Source organism: Oryx dammah, unplaced genomic scaffold (assembly GCF_014754425.2).
Source record: "Oryx dammah isolate SB20612 unplaced genomic scaffold, SCBI_Odam_1.1 HiC_scaffold_27, whole genome shotgun sequence".
NCBI classification, from domain to species: domain Eukaryota; kingdom Metazoa; phylum Chordata; class Mammalia; order Artiodactyla; family Bovidae; genus Oryx; species Oryx dammah.
The window spans coordinates 42,317,318-42,338,764 of NW_024070211.1; the positions used below are offsets into that span (position 1 = coordinate 42,317,318).

At 37.6% G+C, this 21,447-nt stretch overlaps 1 protein-coding gene across 4 annotated transcripts in view; it reads right to left on the reverse strand.

Moving 5' to 3' along the window:
- Positions 1-21,447, reverse strand: part of PARD3B (par-3 family cell polarity regulator beta) — a 1,152,049-nt gene that overhangs the window by 508,974 nt on the left and 621,628 nt on the right. For all 4 annotated transcript variants that reach the window (XM_040228721.1, XM_040228723.1, XM_040228724.1 and 1 more), the window contains exons 6-10: positions 20,723-20,809; positions 14,927-15,052; positions 12,411-12,769; positions 9,650-9,789; positions 8,423-8,551 (exon numbers count right to left, since the gene is read on the reverse strand). In XM_040228721.1, the coding sequence (XP_040084655.1) occupies positions 8,423-8,551; positions 9,650-9,789; positions 12,411-12,769; positions 14,927-15,052; positions 20,723-20,809 (841 nt within the window). The remainder of the gene's footprint in view (positions 1-8,422; positions 8,552-9,649; positions 9,790-12,410; positions 12,770-14,926; positions 15,053-20,722; positions 20,810-21,447) is intronic.

Consider the following 21,447-nt stretch of genomic DNA (forward strand, 5'->3'; position numbering starts at 1 on the left):
TCAAGGAGGATCTAAAGAGTCTCTTGATGAGGGTGGAAGAGGAAAGTAATAAAGCTATTTTAAAAACCAACATTCAAAAAACTAAGATCATGGTATCCGGTCCCATCACTTCATGGCAAATAGATGGGGAAAACTAAGTCTAACTGCAAACAAACGTCAATAACCCAATCTTCTAAGCTTCTCTAAAAGTACCTCCCTTTGGTATCTGTCTAAATCTACAAGTTACAGATGGCATATAACACATTTTGAGCACAATCAAATTGAGTGTGGAAATTTTAAAGCACAATCGAGTTGGGCCTGAAAAAGTACAATTGAGTTTGCCTAAATGGATCAGGTGTAATTGAGTTGAGTAACTGGATTGCGCTGAGCACTGGCCCTTTGCCAAAATGAGGGGCACGTGGTCAAAGGGACGCAACTCAATTGGGCCTGAAATTTTCACTGAATACTTTTCACAGAGCAAGAAATTGTTTGTAGAATAAAAAAAACAAAGTTGAAAATGTGATTACTGGAGCTAATCAGCTATGGGTACTAAGTCATCCTACAGGCCTTATGACACTCTTTATAACTAATAGTTTTCAAATTCGAAGGAGCATTGGAACAATCTGGAGTGTATGATAAAATCCATCTTTGGGTTCCACCCCTAGAGTTTCTGATTTCTTAAGTCTTCAGGGAGCCTGAGAATTTGCATGTTTAACAAATTCTCAGGTGGTGCTACACTGCTGGTCTGAGACCATGCTTTGAGGACCACTGTTCTAACAAGTTATGGTATCCAAGACTGAAATATTTTGAAGGTGCTTTAAACTACATTAATATTTCAAAAATGACTTTAATATTTTAAAATAAAAGATATTGCTACTTATTATTTTTATATGCCTTTACAAATAAACGTACAAGTAGATCAGGCAAATGTCTTCATGATCATTTAAACGACCTAAACTGTCACTTATATTTAATACTAACTATCCCTACCCCCATTGTCTTATGTGTAGTTAGAAGTTGCTAGAGTTCTGATGTCTAAGGAAATCTCTGAATATTTTTTGTTTGGTTTAAACAAAACATGACTGTAGTAGGATGGATAATGCATTAAATACAGATTAGGTATAGATTAGGGGTGATAGCTCTTTCAGTGATACCTTTTCTAGCTTTCTACATCATCTACTTTAATAATGCATAGCTTTCAGTTATTCAGTCAACAAATATTTACTGAGCACACAGTGTCCACCAGACACAGGAAATAACAGGAGTCAACATTATTGGACTGTGTGTTAGCATCTGTGTTCAATTAATTCTCATAACAACCCTACAGTGTGGGTACTATTATTGTCCTTATTTAACAAATGAAGAAATTAAGGCACTGAGAGATTAAGATTGTGAGAGAGGGGTTCACATTCAGGCCATGAGACCCCCAAACCTGAACTCTTAATTGCTATTTGTTCTTAAGATGATTCAGAGACATGGTAAGGGGAGTTCTGAATATAAATGGAAAACTAACTGGAGCCCCATATCCCAGACTTAGGGGGTTCAAGCAGGTTCTGTAAGTAAATATCTTAAGGAATTGAACGGTGAAAGAGAAGGGAGGGGGTGTTCTAAGCAGAGGGAAGTCTCACAGGAAATATTTGGCATGGAGAGGGCTCTGGTAACATCTTAAACAAGTGAAAAAAGGCCTGGCATGGCTCAAGAGTAGAGAGAAGGAAAAACAGTGATAATTACTGGCTCATAGATCAGCTTGGGAGGCATGAAAGGAATACAATTCTAGGCCAAAAATAATTGTTTCTTCTCCAAACCTGTTTATACATCTTCTATTTCTAGCCACCCAAATTCAAAACTTGGGAGTTTCTGATATACCTCAATCTACTACCCCAACATCTATCAGATGACAAAGCCAAAGTTTTCTATCTTCACTTCCCTCTCCATTCCCAATGACTGGGGTGTCCTAACTGTGCACTTAAATCTCTCTCGTTGAGATGAGCAATGTGGATAACAAGTAACATTTGCTGAACCCCATTGCATGTGCCTGGTTCTAAGTACCACATACATATCTCATTTAATGCTAATAGACAATCTCTTAAGTAGATAATAATCTGATCCCCTTTTTTTTAATGAGGAGTGGGAGCACAAGGAAGTAACTTACCCAAGGCCACTCAGTCAATCAGGATCCAACCCAGGTCTGGCTAGTATCAGATCCCAAGCTCCTAACCATTACATTCTTGTGAACTGCAATAGCTTTAAGCAGGAATCGAATACCTCTTTACCATCTGAGCCACCCTTTGCCCCTTCCAAACACTGTTTCTCATGTTAGCTCCTTGATCAGTAATCTACTAGGTGGGCTGTTTAGTATTTCCTTGATATATTTTGTATTTTTCAATCTCAGTATTTAAACTTGCTTTTTCCTTCTCTCTTATGGCTCTGCATTTTGAAATCCTACTCAATCATCAAAATTCTTCTCAAGGACCATTATGTTTTTATAGGTATTTTTGGTCCCCGACTTTGAATCCAAACACTTCAGTTGTATAATTTGATGAACCCACTCTTTATGGGCTAGACCCTTCTTGAGGACAGGAACACATTTTATTGACTCTGAAGTTCATCTTTCAGAGTCTGGACTACTGGTTCAGTGGACATGTAGGAAGAAGCAAATAGAAATTACTGCAGAAAGAGGCAGAAATGGAGACTGTCTTAGCCAGGACTCCATCTGAAGTCACAGAACTGAGTTACTTGGATAATCTATAAAATATAGCAATGCATTTTGGCTTCTGCGTAATTATTTAAATTCTAAAACATAACTCATGCACTTTGGTTTGGGTAGAAAAATCATTCTGAAACCATCCTTCAATTTTTCCACAAATAACCACTATAATATTCATTCTTCCTTAAGTACCTTGGTTAATTAAGCGTGGGGTCATTTTGAATCAAATAGCCAAAGGGAATAAAATAATGTATCAGTTAAATGAGGTTCATCTAAAATTTCAAACTGAAATTCTTGTATGATTCATGATGTTAAATAATCTGACATTTGAGATATGAAGTTTTTACTTAGGAAGAAGAACCAGGAAGAAGTTTAGGCCATGTGTCATTTGCTAAGGTAGATACAGAGACTGGTAAATACTGTAGCGTTGGAATTTCAGCAGCTATTCAGGGAGCTTCCACATATGCCTGCATCATTTTTTTTCTCGGCAAAAGCAGTGTTCCTAAGTGAAGGTCAGATCAGCATGACAAACATTGCTAACTTTGGGATCTCAATCATTTCAAGCAGGAACAACTTGCTTGCTTGAAATCCCCCCTTGCAGAGGCCAGAGCTTAAAAGCAGGCAAACTTGGCAGGTAGAAATTATAAATACATTTGAAATTTTCTCAGCTTGTTTTACCCACCAGGAGTTGCTGTGATTTTCAGGATAATTTAAAGATAAGGCAGCAGGTCAGAACATGAAATGTTAAAGAGGTTAACAATGAAATGGCCGAATAGTTCTTTTCCCCCCAGTAAATGAAAGGAGACAGCCACATGCATGATACATACATGGCAAATAATCCAATGCCTCTTTCTCTGAAGTCCTTAAAAACAGAGTCATGGAATACCCAAAAAGTTTTCATTTTCAGGATTTTTTCTAAATGGGATGATAGCTTTATTTGACACTCGGCAAAAGACAAAAAGAATTTTAGGTATCAAGGATGGAAAAAAATTTCAGACCATGTCTCTCACAGAACAGACCAAACAAACCACCGAATAAGTAGCATAGTTTTCAAGTACAATCACAAACACAGCAGATTTACCTTCTGATTCTATTACCAACACTAATCTCAAAGTCCCTTTTGCAAAAATGTTCCTTGTGTGAAAATTTCTTTAATAAACTCTCACCCAGTCAGGGGATGAGAACATCAAAGGATCTTCTGGACTAGGATTCTAGCAAGATCACCTTTGAAGCACAGTTCTTTTGGTGGAGATACTAGAGAGAGCTAAATACTGATGATGCTATTGTATACATTCCCTTCATTTGATTTTCAACCCAGCCTGCGGCAGTTGGAAAGTTGGCTAAATGTGCCATCATACTTGTGATACTGACCAAATTGCTCAGGAAGGAAGGCTTGGACCAGAAAATACAGGAATTCAGCACTGTTCTCTTATGTGGCAAGTCAGGAGAAATGACCAGGAAATGGATGCTGAGGCCTTTGGAATGAGAGAGGGTCACATCTGAGAGACCATCCTATATTGGGCCTTCCTGTGGAACTGCTGACCACACGCTCCCCTTGGCGGTGAGTGTTAAGACTTCACAGGAAGTTAATGATAACAAGGAAGTAAGGAAGATTTAACTGTCAGAAAACAGGCAGAGCAGTGCTGTTAAGAGGGTACAGAGCTCACGAAATAGCACGGCTTAACAAAAGGGAGAGGACAGTTTCTCAGAACAGGAAACCAATAAACAGTTTGTTTTCTTCAAAGGAGACAGAATCAGACAAAAGCAGGAAGTGCTGTCCTTCCTTCATCCTGCCAGGTTTTTAATGGAAAGTCAAGTGGGTGCATCATTCAAAGAAGGGAGAAGAGACCGAAATGATACCACTTTTGCTTTTTCTTTAAAGAGAAACACAAAGATGCATCACGTCACACACTCTTCATTTTGTGCTTTCAAAGAGTCCAATTCCACACCCTGAATATTTCCCACTGAAAGAGCCCCATACATGCCACACGTGACCGCTTTATAAACTTCCTGCAGAGCTCCTGCTATTTAGCATTCAAGACAGGTATTTGGGCTGGAAAAATAATATTATTCCATATTTTTCCAAAACAAAGATTCTGAGTCCCCATTACTTAAGTAAGCCTCAAAGGCGCTTGCTTTGCTGTGGTTACATATTCCACATATTTGGATAGTTAGAAGTCACATAATTTTTAAAAAGACTATTTGCCAGGGGATTCCAAGAGAACGGATACAAACCACATGCCCTCCAAATTTTGTGTAACACAGAAAAGGATGAGAACAGAGAATTTATTTTCACTCATAATCTCATAGTTGCACAATTAATTTAATATGCTCCCTGGTGGGCTTGGGCTACGATGTCATTTTCTGAAATAGAAGTCCAATGTCACTAAATTATATTAAATAAGAGTGAAAGAATATGTGCAGGCTGCCTGGCTTGTACATTTGGTCGGTTATACAAGTTTTGTCTGTAATTCAGTATTTTGTACCAGAGTACATTTTAAAATAATGAAAAAGAAAACAATGTTCAAAGTAGTTGTTAGTCCCAGGTAAGCCTGCCCAAATCTATTTACCCCATAAGACCTATATAGTACTGTGTTTACAATACTACAGAAGTGGTACTGTACTAGAAGAAAAGAACATAGCTAACACAGAGTATTGTGTGTGTCTTTCAGCTCCAAAACTTCTATTATTCCATCTGCTAACTTCTAGATTTAAGTGTGTTTGACTAAAAATGTATTCAGAGTTCCAAACTGGACTAAGATCACCATCCTTTTCCCCCTTATTGGGATGGGGAGAGTAGGGGTTTGAGGGATGGGGAGAGCTTCTAGGAAGAAGGAATTAGTGCATTGGGAATTCTAATGGACATATGGAAAAGCGGTATAAAGAACTGTTCAATTGGGAATGAGGGGACTCATTAGGGCTTGAGTTTCTAGTTGGAATTCTGCTGTTGGGTTCTTCTTAATGCCAATGGACTGCCTGGGATATTTCTCTTTATGTTCAGGATTTTACTCCTCCCAGGACCATAGCTCATCAGAATGCAGAGTCAAAAGTTCCTTCCTTGTTCTCCTATCCCTGAAACAAGTATATAGTCCTACTGAGGTTTTTTGTTTTGTTTTGTTTTGAGTTTTTATCACCAGCAACCAAAAACTGAACAAGAAGCATAAGGGCTTCCTGCTATATATCCATGCTGCATCCTTTGGCCTGCATGCGTGCTCGGTCATGTCTGACTCTTTGTGACCCCATGGGCTGGGGTCCACCAGGTTCCTCTGTCCATGAGATTTTCCAGGCAAGAATACCAGAGTGCATTGCCATTTACTCCTCTAGCAGATATTCCTGATCCAGGGATTGAACCAGAGTCTCCAGTATTGCAGGCAGATTCTTTACCACTTGAGCTATCAGGGAAGCCCCTTTTAATATTGTTCCCTTTCACTTTGACCCTTGTAGAAAAAAGATCAAGGTCTTTGGATAAATAAAAGATGGAAGAAAAGAATCTATCTGGATTTAGATTTTAAAAAGTCTACTAGACTTCAAAATTTTGACAGCATATCTCTTTAGGAACTGTAAGGTGCTTCAGTGAGATGAGGCAGAAACTCAAGATTCTGCCTTCCAAAGTGGCTGGGTCAACTAGCAGAAAGGAGATGGTAAGTGCATCTACCCTTCCCTGTTTTATCATGGATCTTCTCAAAGCATACAATAGGATACAAGGAAAAACGGGTAAGATGATGGGAGAGAGAAGGAAGATCAAAAAGAAACTCCATGGTACAGGAACATAGAAAGAAGAGGTGCCTTTGGCTAGTACTAAAGAGAGTTAATATATGAGCATTGATTCAGGAAGGCTATCTATTCAAACTTGTATTTAAACACATGTAACAGAATATTCAGAGAAGGCAATGGCAACCCACTCCAGTACCCTTGCCTGGAAAATCCCAGTGGGCGGAGGAGCCTGGTAGGCTCCATGGGGTCACTAAGAGTCGGACACGACTGAGTGACTTCACTTTCACTTTTCACTTTCCTGCATTGGAGAAGGAAATGGCAACCCACTCCAGTGTTATTGCCTGGAGAATCCCAGGGATGGGGGAGCCTGGTGGGCTGCCGTCTATGGGGTCTCACTGAGTCGGACACGACTGAAGCGACTTAGCAGCAGCAGCAACAGAATATTAGACCCAGAGCAGGTGTCTTAGAGATTGTCTAGTCTTATCATCTTACCAATGGGAGAACTGTTTCTAGAGCATCTTTGGCAGATGGTGAGGCAGGTTCTGTTTCAGTATGCTAAATAATCTTTTTCTTTCTCGGACAGCTCCAACAGCTAGAAAGCGCTTGTAACGTTAACACTTCCAACCATTTATTTTGGAACAGGCTCACATAGGGCGGGAAATTAGTCTTAATAATTATTTTTTTATCCCCAGAACCTCCAAATTAGTGCACATTGCATGCTCAACCACTTGTTTGTTGGATTAATAGGTAAGTAAATTAATGGACATAAACTATCTGAGGCAACAGGTTAAAATTTACTTCTAATCTGTATAATAATTCTTTATATATGTGATAGCAATTATCAGTGCTAAATTGTTTTTTCAAGTTAACTATACTCAATTTTGTCAACAGACACTCTGTTCTGATGATCTAACTCAACCAAAACCTATCATATTACCCATATGTGCCTTTGCCATTTCTTACATAGATTCAAAGAAAATAAAAATTAAAAGAAAATTAAAATTCCTTTTCCTCATATCTGTTCTTCTTTATTATTAGTCATAAAAATCCTCTGAATTTTCTAAATCATTCTTAAATATTTCAACAATAAATATTATGTGTCAGTAGTAAAAAAAGAAAAATGAGAAAATGAAAATCTGGCATAATGCACTGACAATCTGGGTGCATCTCCTTCCAGATATTTTATAAAGATTCTTACTGTTATTGTCATACTGCATATATCACTTCATGCCCAACTTTTTACTTAATAATATATCCTGTACATTCTCTCATATTCTTATTAATTCTTCACAGAGATGATTTAAGTACTTATTATATTTCATTGGAAAGCTATCCAGTTATTTATTTAACCAATACCTCCTGGTTGTACTGAGCTCAATATATCACTGCAATAAATAGGACTGGAGAAAAAAAATCAATGTAGAAGAATTTTTCCCACATCTTTGATGATTAGTTTAGGACAAATTACTAAAATCGTAGATACTAGGTCAAAGGATACACGTTTTTAATAAGACTTGAAGTTCTCTTTCTTGAGATGTCTTTCCCAGGCTTCAAGATGAGGTTAATTTCTTTGTAAGGTATTACTGTAGCACTCTGCAACTTGCTTTCATAATCTTCATCACCATTTAAAATATTTGGTTATATTTTAATTTCCCTTTAGACTGCAAACTGCACTGAGGTAGGACAATGAACATTTCTGCTGGTGGTGTTTTGCATGGAGCCTAGCCCATGACATATACTCAGTGTGCATTTTATTCAGTTGAATATTGTTAAATTGCTTCCTTGAAGGGTGTTTTTGTATTCATATACTTGAAGCACTGTTTGCATTTACCCATCTCACTGCATCATCTTTCTAAAACAGTGATACTCCAAATGGGGCAAAACTCTCTCAGTGTGATTCACTCTTTTTTTTCCCAACAAATTAAGCCTATGACTTAGAACTCATTGCTCAGCTATTATGAATTTGGTAAGTGCATGATGTGCTTTGCTGAAAACTCAGTATGACTGTGATCTGAACATTACCAGCTCTCGGGGTAGGAAAGTTCCTTCTTGGCGGGCTATGACCAGCGATGCAGTCTCTCCCTGCTTAGTGCTCCTCAGCATGGCCACAAGCTCTTCCTGAGTTCGTCCAGTGACATCTCTGCCATTGACCTAATGCAGACAAGCATGTAAGCAGCCAAATTACAACACTGCCAGCCCTGTCCGCCCTAGATGGTTTTTGAAAGCCTGCAGCAAATGGGCTCTCATGATCAAGGAAATTCTGGGAAGCTGAAAACTGAGTATGCGAGTCCAAACCAATCACGTTTATGATACTAGCAATATGCCAGCCATCATTACCATGGCACTGGACAGTCTCAGACATGCAGTAATTGTCATTGGCAGTTTTTCCCTAAGACATCACATTCTTAGGAAAGACAAATCAAACTGACAGATACCAGAGAATCATTCCTCAAGTAGGGAGGAAGCTGATTTCAAATGCTTAACTGGTACCATTCTCTGCTGAATATAAACAGGAGAAATGGATTTTTATCACATGGTCAATTCTTGCAGACATGAGCTTTTGTTATAATTCTACAGTGTTCTCTATGTTAGAAAGTTATAGTCACTAGGTTACCATACATTATTGGAGGTTCTAATTTGGGGCTACATTAATCATTTGAACCATTTTCTTTCATGATCTAGAACTACATACAAAGCTCTGGTGTTGCTTCCATGCCATGGACAAGTTAAATGGAACCAGTCAGTTTCCATGAAGATGATTTCTTGAAAGGTAAGTTGACAATATATGTAGACAAGAAGATAATACTATTAAACAAAAATAAATGGAAAAAAAAAGCCTCTTCCTTTGAGTATTCCAAATACTTCTCTATATGCATAGACTGAACTAACACAGACTGGCCCATTCTTAGAGAAGTTTAAAGAAACTATTACAAGTAATTGGGTGCAACTCTATAATTCTTAGCCCTAACTGACTATATGATGAACTCATGGATATGACTCAAATTCCCCAGGGACTCTAAGAGGTGGAAGTAAGAAAGAGGAGATAGAAAAACTTTTCAATATTTGACTCCATATCACTGCCCTTATTGAGGACTTACAAAGTTGGCTATTGATTAACCAGTTTTCTAATTAAAGTCCTTATCTTGTCTACAAGTACACTTTTCAATATAATTAATTCAAATTTTCATAAATTTCATTTATTTAAAGACAAAGAAATATTTTATTGAAGATATTCATTCTAATTCTTACCTCCAAAATTCTGTCCCCTGATTGCAGGCGGCCATCTTTTATTGCTGCTCCCTTTGGTAAAATGTTTTTTACAAAAATGGGACCCGGACCATGTATGGAAGAATCTCTGGTAACCACAGTGAAACCAAGTCCTTCAGGCCCTAGTGTATAAGACCAAGAAAATGCATGATCACCTTTAGCTGGAGAAATGTTATATTCAATCTAATAGTTAAACAGACCTAATTTAGACTAACATAGAAAAAGTGAAATACTGACTTTCTATCAAATATCTTAAATATGTTTGAGTTTCTAGTTTTAAATACAGATTGCAGTTCTTGACAGGCCATGATTATATTACCATGAATTTAGGGCCAATGTAGATGTGTTATTAAGGTCTTACAAAACATGCCACATATTATCCATACACCTGGGAGACTGACTTCTTAATAAACCATAATCTGACTTCACACTTTCCTGAGAAGCAAGAGGCCATCTGACATGCTGGCTTTCAAGCAACTAGCCAGCCCATGGCTCACTCTCCACCTGCATCTCCATTTCTGTGTACTTCATCACATTGCCACACCACTGGTTTCTGCTACTCTTATTCTGTTCTCTTACATTGCCAGTCTCTTTTGAGTTTTGTCTCTTTCACTCTGTGTGAATGCTTAGATTTTTCTTTACCCTAAAGAATCCTTACTTCAGTCCTACTGCTTCTTCACTCTTCCATTACCAATGACCTGTCTGTGACCTTATCAGTCATTTTTCCTATCCTGATCTTTCCCCTTCTCTAGCTTTGACACTTCTCACCAACCATTTTCTTGAAATTAACTCCCGTCTTAGTTTTCATATACTTCACATACTTGGTTTTCTTTATACTTTCTATTTTTCTACATCTCTGATCACAACACATCTGTCACTCTTTCTCTTACCCATTGATGTCCTATGTAAACACAGATGTTCCCCAAGGATCTGGAACAACTTGTCCTCTAGACTCTGCCTTGCCTGGCTCCTGTCTCCAAACACCATCTCTCTACAGATGACACTGACATCTCTTTGTTTGGCTCTAATCTCTCTGGTGTCAGTTTCCAGGCTATCACCAGCACTTTAAACTTCACTGCAAACTTCCTTCTTCATCCCAGATCCTGGCCTTTTACACTTAAAATTCTAATTTCTTGTAATGGCATCCCCATCATGCAAGCCACCTTGGCTGAAAACCAACAATAACTGTAACTCCTTTCTCTTTCCATCTATACCCACTCAGTGATTTAGCCATAAATATTACACTGGGCACCCTTTACTGATCCCTTGTTATCTGCTCTCTCCTTTAGTCTATCTTTTTGCTGTCAGATTAATCTTCTTAAAACACAGCTCTGGGATGTAATATCCTTTATTTTTGCATCCAAAGCTTTCTGATGGATTTTTAAGGTCACGTTCCATGTCTAATTTATCTATCCTCAAAGCACTCAACCCCATGCCTTATACATAGCTGCATAATTTGTATGAAAAGTATGAGTGATGCATTTATATAAAAAGCCTAATTGTGCATCCTAGTCAATACATTTTCTTCCCAGTATAAAATTCTTATAGAAGGACAAAATTTTGACTAGAGGATCTTTCAGAATAATCTCTATATCCTGATTAAACGCATATGTTACATGCTTTAAATATATGTTAATATGTATTCAAAAACTACCTTGGGATCATTATATTTTCTATTAATTCCAACAGGAATCCATAAAATATTGGTTTCTTTTGAATGAAGTCCTGAAAATCCCAGTGGATTGCAGAAGGTTCAGTGGGTGAAGGGACTATGAGGAGAAGTCACAAAATAAAAGCACAGAAATACATAAATGTGTATGTGTGTATGTATAACACTGTATAAATATGTATGAACACACACGATCTAGTTATTGATCTGGGCTTGAAATGGATAAAAAACTTTTAAAAAGATGAAGAAATAAAAGGTTATATATGCTTTTGAAATTAAGAATATTTGAAACATTATTTGCATTGCTGAATTTGTGAAATCACTAATTATCCCGTATTTGCTGAGGAATAATTTTTGCTGGTATAAAACTATGTTTGAGAACCAGAAACAATAATACTGGCTTTTCTGCTTGGACTAAAGGATGCTTCAAAAATCACTGAGTGAGTGAGTGAAAGTTGCTGAGTTGTGCCTGACTCTTTGTGACCCCATGGACTCTATAGTCCCTGGAATTCTCCAGGACAGAATACCTGAATAGGTAGCCTTTCCCTTCTCCAGGGGATCTTCCCAACCCAGGGATCGAACCCAGGTCTCCCGCGTTGCAGGAGGATTCTTTACCAGCTGAGCCACCAGGGAAGCCCAAGAATAGTGGAGTGGGTAGCCTATCCCTTCTCTAGCAGATGTTTCTGACCCAGGAATTGAACCAGGGACTCCTGCATTGCAGGTGGATTCTTTACCAACTGAGCTATCAGGGAAGCCTAGTCTTGCTCCAAACAGAGACAACTGAATTTCAGTGCCTATTTAGTCTAAGTTGTGATACAGTATCACTCTGCTCCTATCAAGTTTGTAATGGTTTTATTTCCCAGCATGTCTTTATCACTTTCTTGTTTCAAATAATCTATACTCTCCAGAAAAAAAAAATTCAAGAAATTTAAGTTACTGCAGTATACACTTCAATTTATTCTCTAATTCAATTAAATGAAAGGAGAATTAACAAAATTAGCCTTAATGTATTTCTCTTAACCAATTTTACGTGTTACAATAATAGAATGGAATTAAGCATAATTTAATAATTACCTTTCTTTAGGTCAATCTTAATTTTCTTTGCATTCTTCTTGCTGCCAAACCCCATGAGTGGGGAGAGTGAGGGAGAGGATGGTTTTCTACCTAGTCTTGGTACTCGGGGGCTCTTGCTCTGTTGCAGAGAGGTTGATGCATCTTCTTCAGGACTGCTTGTTCCTGTGAGATTTATTGTCTTTATTCCTGATTTTCCTTGGACAGGAGGCAGCTCCTTTGTTCTCAACATGCGATCATTGTTGCCAAAAATGTTAAGAGGTCCAATGACTGCTTTTTCATACTGTTCCCGGTTCTGAGGTGGAAGCACGCGGAGGAGCACACTTGGAGATTTCATTGCCTGACGGAAGAGGTCTTGAGCCCTTGAAAGACAGTGAATGTATAGTGATCCTATGTCCCAGCATGCTGTCTAAAGCACCCAGAGTCACTGCTATGGGAGCAGCCTGGGAGCCTACGCACAGGAGGCACTCTCACTGTTACTACCACGGTGACTTTGCTAACTAAGTGCTGGTTACCACGTATGGCCTGCATTGGGCTATGTACGTGTGCACTAGCAACGTGCATGATGCTCTCATTCAGTTTTTTTAACAACGATGTTAGGTAGGTATACTTAGGTCTTATTTTGCAAAATGAAGAAACTGAGGCTCAGAGAGATTAACTGGTCTAACGACCCACAGCTTTTAAGCATTTCTAAATCTGAAATTCTATCCAGAAGTGTTTACAGAACTCAACATAAAAGGAAGCTCTAATTTTAAATGGAAAGAAAAAAAATCTTTGATGGTGGTCATCAGATTATCATTTGGTTTCCTTTTAGGACTTTATTCTGCAGGACAGGTCTTTTCTAATGTGGGTTGTTTCAAGAAGCTCAATTTGACACAGACAGTTCTCCATGGTGACATTTAGTAGGTATGTTCGTTGTACCAAATATCACAGTAGACTGTCAACCCAAAATGCATACTTTCTCTTATTTATTTCACTAAAGAGTACCTGCATTTTTCACTTTTTTTGTTTTAGCACTTTGTGCTTTTCTTCAAATTTCCTATTACTTTTTCTTTCCTTCTTCCTATGCCTCCTTATACCTAATGACCAGGTAAAACAACAATCTTTCCCAGCTTTCTTATCAATGAGATGAAGGGCAATAGGGAATCTGGCTCAGTTGGGAGGCAGGAACTTTTTTGTTCCATTTCTCTTTCCTATTTCTTGAAACTCAGAAGTGATGGAGGGAACTCAAGCAATTACCTTGTGACCATGAGATAGCTTAAAGATAGTAGCCACATAAGAAGGATGGCCAAGCAGAAAGATGGAAGATGCTTAATTAACTGATGATGGTGAGCCCTCCAAACTAAGTCTAGACTGCCACCTCCACACTTATTTCTCCTTAAAAAAGGTAAATTTTGTTTAAGATACCTTTAGTTCAGGTCTTTGTTACTAGCGTCCACACCAAATAAAAATTAATCACAATTCCAACTGCTATCTAAGCTCCTCCTCACCTTATTAATGAAGAGCTTACATTGCTAGTGGAGAAGGGAGAAGACTTCATACAGACAGCCCAACTCCTCTGGTAGATTTTTGACTAGGATTCAATTCCTAGTCCATAATGAAATTTTATAAGCCTTCATTTCCACCTCAATAATACAGGGAGTAATGTCTGCCTTGCATTACTATTAAGTCTTGGTAAAAAGCACAGTGACATATAAATATAATATCATTATTGATAACAATTATAATTTTGCCTATTATTCATTATTTTCAGAAATAGTCTCTAGAGGCTTCATTTTTTCCTGCACTGAAGCAGCTAGTGCCCACTGCCACTCCATCCACACTACTCACCCTTTCTACCCAACATAATATTGGCAACTAATGGTCACAGAGAAGACTTGAGTTGTTTTTGTCTGAAACAGTAGAGTTTGATGATGATTACTAAAAGGTATTAGTAATTAGTCCCTTATTCCATTGCAATGCCAATATACATTTTAAAAAGTATATGTACACTGCTGCATAGTCTAATTCTTAGGTATAAAGACCTATTCCTATAACACTTCACATGCAGATAAATAATTTCTTGAAGGAGAGTATTTTACATTTTTTTTTTCGTTTCTATTATTCAGTGAGTCCTCACAGACATCTCTCATAGATATTTAGTTTAAGGAAGACTGCTGACACCAAGGAAGTTAATTAATAAGCCGAACTAACAGTCTGTGAAAAGAGTCATTAAATACCAGTCTAACTGACCCGTATCCCAAGAAAAACAAACCCGTCTATCGATGTCACAGAAAGACAGCCAAGCAGAAGGCTTGCTTCGTTCTATACTTTGTCCTTCTCCAGGCTGTCAGGGACTTGTGCAGGCCACCCCTGAGTATGCTCAAACACAGGATGCATTTGAAAATGGATGTTCTGGAGTCAAAGGGAACTAACCAGAAATTATACCTACAGTTTTGATCATAATGAGTACAGTAATGATTATAATAAGCATTTTAGGAAGCAATAAAGTAAAAAAAAAAAGAAAAAAAAGTGCTTACTGAGCAAAGGTTTTGTCTACGAGGTCCACGTTGTTGATTTTTATAATACATTCATTTTCGTGAAACAGTCCCTCCCGTTTGGACCTGCTGTTTTCTTCAATGCCACGAATGAAGAGTCCTAGAATCCTGAATGCAACATTTAAATGGAAGAGAATGACTGAATAATAATATGCAAGTTGTTTCTTCACTTGCAGCTGTTCAGAAATGAGTACTAACTCCTCCTTATGAAAGAAATTATGCTTTACATCCAGGCAACTGTTTGTTATTTAAAATCTTTAGTAAAACACAAAACAAAATCAGAAAAACACACCTACCCTCACAACTCACTAAAAGAAGAAACTACCCCCCTAAGACAAATATATAAACACCAACCCAGAGCACATTGATCAATAGCTCCATTCCTCATGCTTTTACTAAACTTAGAAAAGGCTAGTGTCGCTTAGTGGAGCTGAGGACACACGGGATTCGTGGTTTAGAGAGGGCATCACAGAAGGGCTGACTGTAATAAGTAAGTTTGAGTTGGTGTCAAGGGAGCTCTTGACATTTGATAACAGGAGAGGATTAGGTTTCACAATAGTCTTTTAGCAATCTTCCTACCTCTTTTAATAATATGCATTTTAAGAAGAAAACATTTAGCACAGGCCACATTACTCAATTTAGAAAGAAGTTTGGTCCCATATGTTCGAGTCACTGAATTAAGTGTGTGTTGAGTGTTCTCTATGCACTTGGGATGGAGGGATACGAAACAGGGCTATAGGACCAGGAAGATAGCTCAGTACCAGTCTGGAGTACAGGGGAAATTAAAAAAGAAAGAAAGCTGGGGCTATCAATAGGCCGAGTCTTCATGGAAGAATTTGGGAAGAAAGTAGGATATAAACTGGATCAGGAGAATGAATGGGATTTGGATCGGAGGAGACAGAGAACACATGGAGACGGGGTGACTGGGTGTGTCTGTGTAAGTGGAGCAGGCTGGGGGCTCATGCTGGATGGGGAGGCCAGGGCCATGTGGAGGGGCCTCGAATGCTAGCTGATGGACTTATCTGATGAGGCTGGAGTAGTCCACACTCCTGAGACAGTGGCCAGATGAAAGCAGGAGTTTGGAGGGAGTTGTCTAAAATTTCAACCCGGAAGAATCTGCATTCAGAGAGGATTCCCCATGCCTATTGGTGCCTCGCAACTGTGGCTTAAAATAGGAGGAAGGAGAAGGGAGTTGGAGAAAAAGAACAGGAGAAAAGAAAAGTACAGCAATAACAAGAAAGAATTTTGTGTATATGTGTGTACTTGGATGCAGCTATTACATACTGGTAGTATTTGAACTGAAAACTAAAAGAAACCAAACTCGTGTATATTTTAGCCATTTCTCATGTGAGGGATTTCTCTGTTCCTTGTGGCATGTAAGGGTCCCAGGTTTCTCAGGATAAGACAGACAGATACATCCTCCATGAGGAGTCTGCTAGATGTAGAAAACCCCCAGCCTCTTCTTCCCTCATCCTCTGTCTTCCTACTTTGTCATACTCTTCCATGTGCTATTACATATTCCCTTTGCATTAAGTCAAATCTAAATAAAACATGAGCAGATTTTATGTGTGAATAGTCAGGTCCGCCATGGAAAAAGAGGAGTCTTTAATGAAAATGGAGGAGGAAACCATCTTCCTGTTTGGAGCTGCCACAGGGTGGGGCCTCTGCCTCCAGGAATTCAGTTCATCTGATGAGCCCGCGTCATCTCAAGAAGGCCAGAGGAGAGGAAAATGCAGGGCTGTTTAGATTTCTACTGCAAAACAGTTAAATGAACACTGTAGGCTGATACATGAGAGCGCAAATAGTCACGCCATCTCCTACTGAGGGGAAGGCTCTGGGTCACAAGCCAAGTGTGCACTGACGCTTCATTTCCGAATTCTAGTAGGTTAGTGAACTAGTCATATTCTGTGTGGAGGAGAATAGGGGATAACACTACTATGTGATAAAGAATCTGGGATTTAAATTAATATTTGTAAGGTACTAATCCCACCTTAATCTCGTAACATAATATTAAGAATTGAACTATTTGACATGTCAAAAAAAAAAAGGAAAGAAAGAAATAGAACAAAATAGTGTTTCTCTCCTAAATTAGACAACTCTCTAACAGTTCACATTCTGGATTTTTGTTATGGTGGATTCACAATAACACGATCCATTAGGAGGCTCACATGTGGTTATAAACTAGTTTATGTAAGCGATATTTTTTTAACAAGCATTCAAGTCTTCCTTTAATTTAATTCAGTACATCATCAGTCATGTAATGTTGCTCCCTAGGATTTAATTTCACATTTTGGGAGATGAATTAATTCTTTCAGGCCACTGGGTTGCAATTTAGCTGGCATATTACAGCTGGAGTACGCTATGTGAACCTCACTCATCTAAATAACCTAACTTTCCATGAAAAATTTATTGACAGAATAAGCCCAACTGTAAAACCCATGTGTCAGAGGTAATTTTGGAAAAATGTAAAACTGACTGATTTTATTAGTTTGGTCCCTGGCAACGAACCACTCCTGCCTTCTTTATTCAATGGAAGGGGTGGATTCCCTCCAGTTTGATTTCATCCAGACCAGTATGAAAAGGCACAGAAGAGAGGCTCTCTTTTTCCTCTTTGTCCCTGATGGGTGGGCTGTGGGGAGCTATCTCCTTTGGGACCAAGACTTTTTGAGACTTCAAAATTAATGCTGTGGGAGAGTTACAGGCTGAAATGAACAAACTAATTTGCATTAAGGAGCACTGATAAAGGAGGCTGAAGTCCACAGTCCAGCAGAATGTGAGGTGTAACAATTGCTTCTTGTGCTTCTAATAATCATGTAGGCACATACCTACCCACTGCTTACCTTCTCCTTTCTCCCCACAGTATCACGCTGCCTTGCTTGCTCACCAGCTTAGACTTTTTACCTGAGCATATCTTCTCCTCACTTTATATGTCCCTCTTCATCCATTCCTTCCTTCTGTTTCACATTTAGCTGTTTTTACTGTGAAGCAGGTATACTATGCTACCTTTATTTACTGACAGACAATTAGATTTCATGCTTTTAATTCTAAAATAAAACTATATATATATGTATTTCTTTTTAAATGAAATCAAGTTGCTTTTTACTTGCAGGGACTCTAGGTGTTTTTTCTTTTGCATTTTTTTTGTTTTTATTGTGCAAGCCAATTTTTCTCCATTTAAGCAGCATTCTGTATCCCAATGAATCCAACGAGGCCTTGTCTAGTATAACAGTCAGTGTGTTATACTCAGGGTGTTCTAACTTTGATTAGGAATCTTATTCTACAACAGGTGTGGCTCTATTTTTGTAAAAGAAAAAAAATAAAAAAGAAATTAAAGGCAAAGCCAATTACAGTAGTCTTAGCAAATAATTAAATGTAAATTCCAATTTAAAATAATGACACAAACCAATAAATGGAAGGAAATTAAGAACTAAGTTACCACTATGACCTTAACTCCCCCCACCCTCTGTGCTCACACAGGGTGACCATATGGCATGATGAAGTCAGACACTTGTCTGACATGCTCTATATGCAGTTGCTTCTAGACACATGGGTTGAGTTAAGTGTGCTGTTTCAGCCTGTACTCATTACTTCTTAACTTTTATTGGCTCATGTCTCCACTTCCATATTATTTTTTTATGTTTTTTAATTAAATTTCCTTTCTGTAATACTAGTGGATAGCAAAAAAAAAAAAAAAAATTATACAATCATTTCACAAAGTTACTGAAAAGTTGACCATGAACTTATAAAAGTTCATTTCTGAACCAGGCTGGTCTGTTTTAGACAAAACAGTAATAATCCTAATAATTTACACATTCATAGGTTGTGTGTTTTACAAGGAGTGTTCATATTTTTAATGCCATTTAATCCCCACAATCTTGATGTGAAGTAGGTATTCACAAGAGGCAAGTTTAGGGGACTTGCTCAAGGTTATTCAAAAGAGAACACTGACATCCAAATCCAATTGTTTCAAGTCCAAGTCCAATATTCTTCTTCCTGTTCTACAAGGCTTATGCTAGAAATCAGAACCAGGAAGGAGCAGGGAGCAAATCAATACACTGTAGTGCGTTTTCCTCATTTGAAGTGAGAGAGGTGATTTCTAGTCTAGAGGGTCAAGTTGTTTTCCGAATGACTGAAATTGAAGTAGCATGACTGTCATGTTGTATATTTCTTCATGGTTTGAAAATTGGGATGATCTTGTGTTCTATTCCAGCTTCATTAAGCTAAAGGGGCCTAGTAATTTAGCCATGCCGGTATTTCACAAAGCTCTATCAGTACACTTCTGCCAAAAGCCATTAGAATTTCTTGTGACAACTGGGTAAATACTTGCTCTGTCTATCAAAAACAACCTCAGCTTGTCCTGTGCCATAACCCATAACATTTATAAACATGCTTATTAACACATACAGGAAATGAGATAATAAGAGCCACTAGCTTTTCAGTTCATTTCTTTTTAGGGGACATTCATTCCAGCAAGAGCTTGGCATCAGATGTTATTTGCTAAAAAAGGTGATGACTTTGCAATTACAGGTAGCAGATGGCTACCTGCTGAAAATGATGCCAACCAAAATATCATGACTAAATCCGCTCTTGCCACTATATGGCAGACCAAATTGAATAAATATTCAGAACCAGTAAATTAATACATATAACCTTTGGGGAAAGTTTTGTTCTAGAAAGAACAATGGAGTGAGGACAAGTCAGGAGATTTGGATTTTGTATGACCTTGAGGAAAATCAACCGACTTTTCTGGTCTTTGATCACTTAAACTAAAATCAGGTACTGTGCCTTTTTAATGATACATTTAAGAAAATAAATTTAACAAAATAATTTAAATCATGTCAAACAGGGAGAAACTGATTTTCTTTACGTTTCTGACAGCCTTTGTCTGTATCAATATAGTCCTCAAGGTAGCCATCTTCTAGAAAAATAATATAATATCTAATACTAGTTTCATAAGGTTGTTAAAATGGTACTAACATTAACTCTCAGGCACACATTTTAATTCCCATCAGTAAAACAAGTTTTACATCCTTAGTGAGTAGTGAGTGATAGTCATTCAGTTGTGTCTGACTCTTTGCAACCCCATGGACTGTAGTCTGCCAGGCTCCTCTGTCCATGGAATTCTTCAGGCAAGAATAATGGAGTGGGTTGCCATTTCCTTCTCCATACATCCAGTTAAGAAGACATGAATTTCAAGAAATGGTGACACAATAATATTACCACTTACTAAATTTCAAAAGGATGTGTCAAATTATTTTTGATTGATTGCATTATATTTTAGAACAAAATAAACAGAATAAAAGCATTTTGCTACTTAGCTAAATCAGAATATATTGAATTTCTGATATATACTTATAATATTAAAATATTTATTATTAGACATTCCATAAACATGAAGAAGATCAAGAAATATCAATTTGGAATTATTATATTTCTTTTAAGTGCATTTTTGAACATTCAAAAATTCAGTTGCTGTATTTGTCTAACCACATGTTAAAGTCTTTCCACAATCTCTGTTTATATGTGTTACTGATAAGAATACTTTAAGAAAGTACTTCTTACTTAATTGTAAACACAGAAAACATGATTTCTTTTCCATTGTATCCTAGAAGTAAGCAATATTATTTTGTTTCTAACCAATAAGTGGCCAATGTACTGAGGTGTCCATCTAAATAACAGAGACATACACTTAATCCTCTTCTAAAAAATGTTTGGGAAAATGAGCTCAAGTCAAGTTTTTCATTAGCATGAGCTTCTGATATAAGGAAAACATCTTACCTTCCACTCAGAGATGAAAAGAAAGGCACTACATGTATTCCCAAGGGGCCTCCTTCCCCGGAAATCTCCACCGTTCTTGTCATATCACTGGGACAGACAAAAAGAAAAAGAAAGTACAAATGAGTCTTTGCTAAAACAAAAACAAAACAGCAGATGTGGCATATTAAAAAGAAAACCAAAAAAACTTCAGATTTTAACAACTACTGTAAATTTAACAGCAGAGATGAAATCAAAGGAGTACGTGATTTGCTGGAATGTTCAGAAGATCCAGGAAATAAAATGCTTAAAAGGCTATCTGATTTCTTATTTTTTCTCCTAGAAGAGGAACAAATGGAAATGACTACCTACAAAAATAACTTCCTACTTAACTTAATCTGCATAAATCAACATATTTAAAAAGATGTACGCAAAAATGAAATTTCTCCCTATTGAGACACACTTGAAAATTACTGTATAGAGGATAAAATACATGGAATCAAGCATATCTATGCCTAAATATAAAGTATGGCTTTTCCTACAGAACAGAGGGAAAATGAAATAAAATATGTATTTATTAGAAACAGCACAAAATTACATTTTAAACAACTGTGAAGCCACAGTTGGTAATACATATTGGCATGTTCAAAGCATTATAAATCAAAACTTGACTAGCCTTTCAAGAAGGCATAAGTTGTATTCAATAGAACAATTCCAAATTTTCACCTCCTACATTTTTTTTTTAGAGG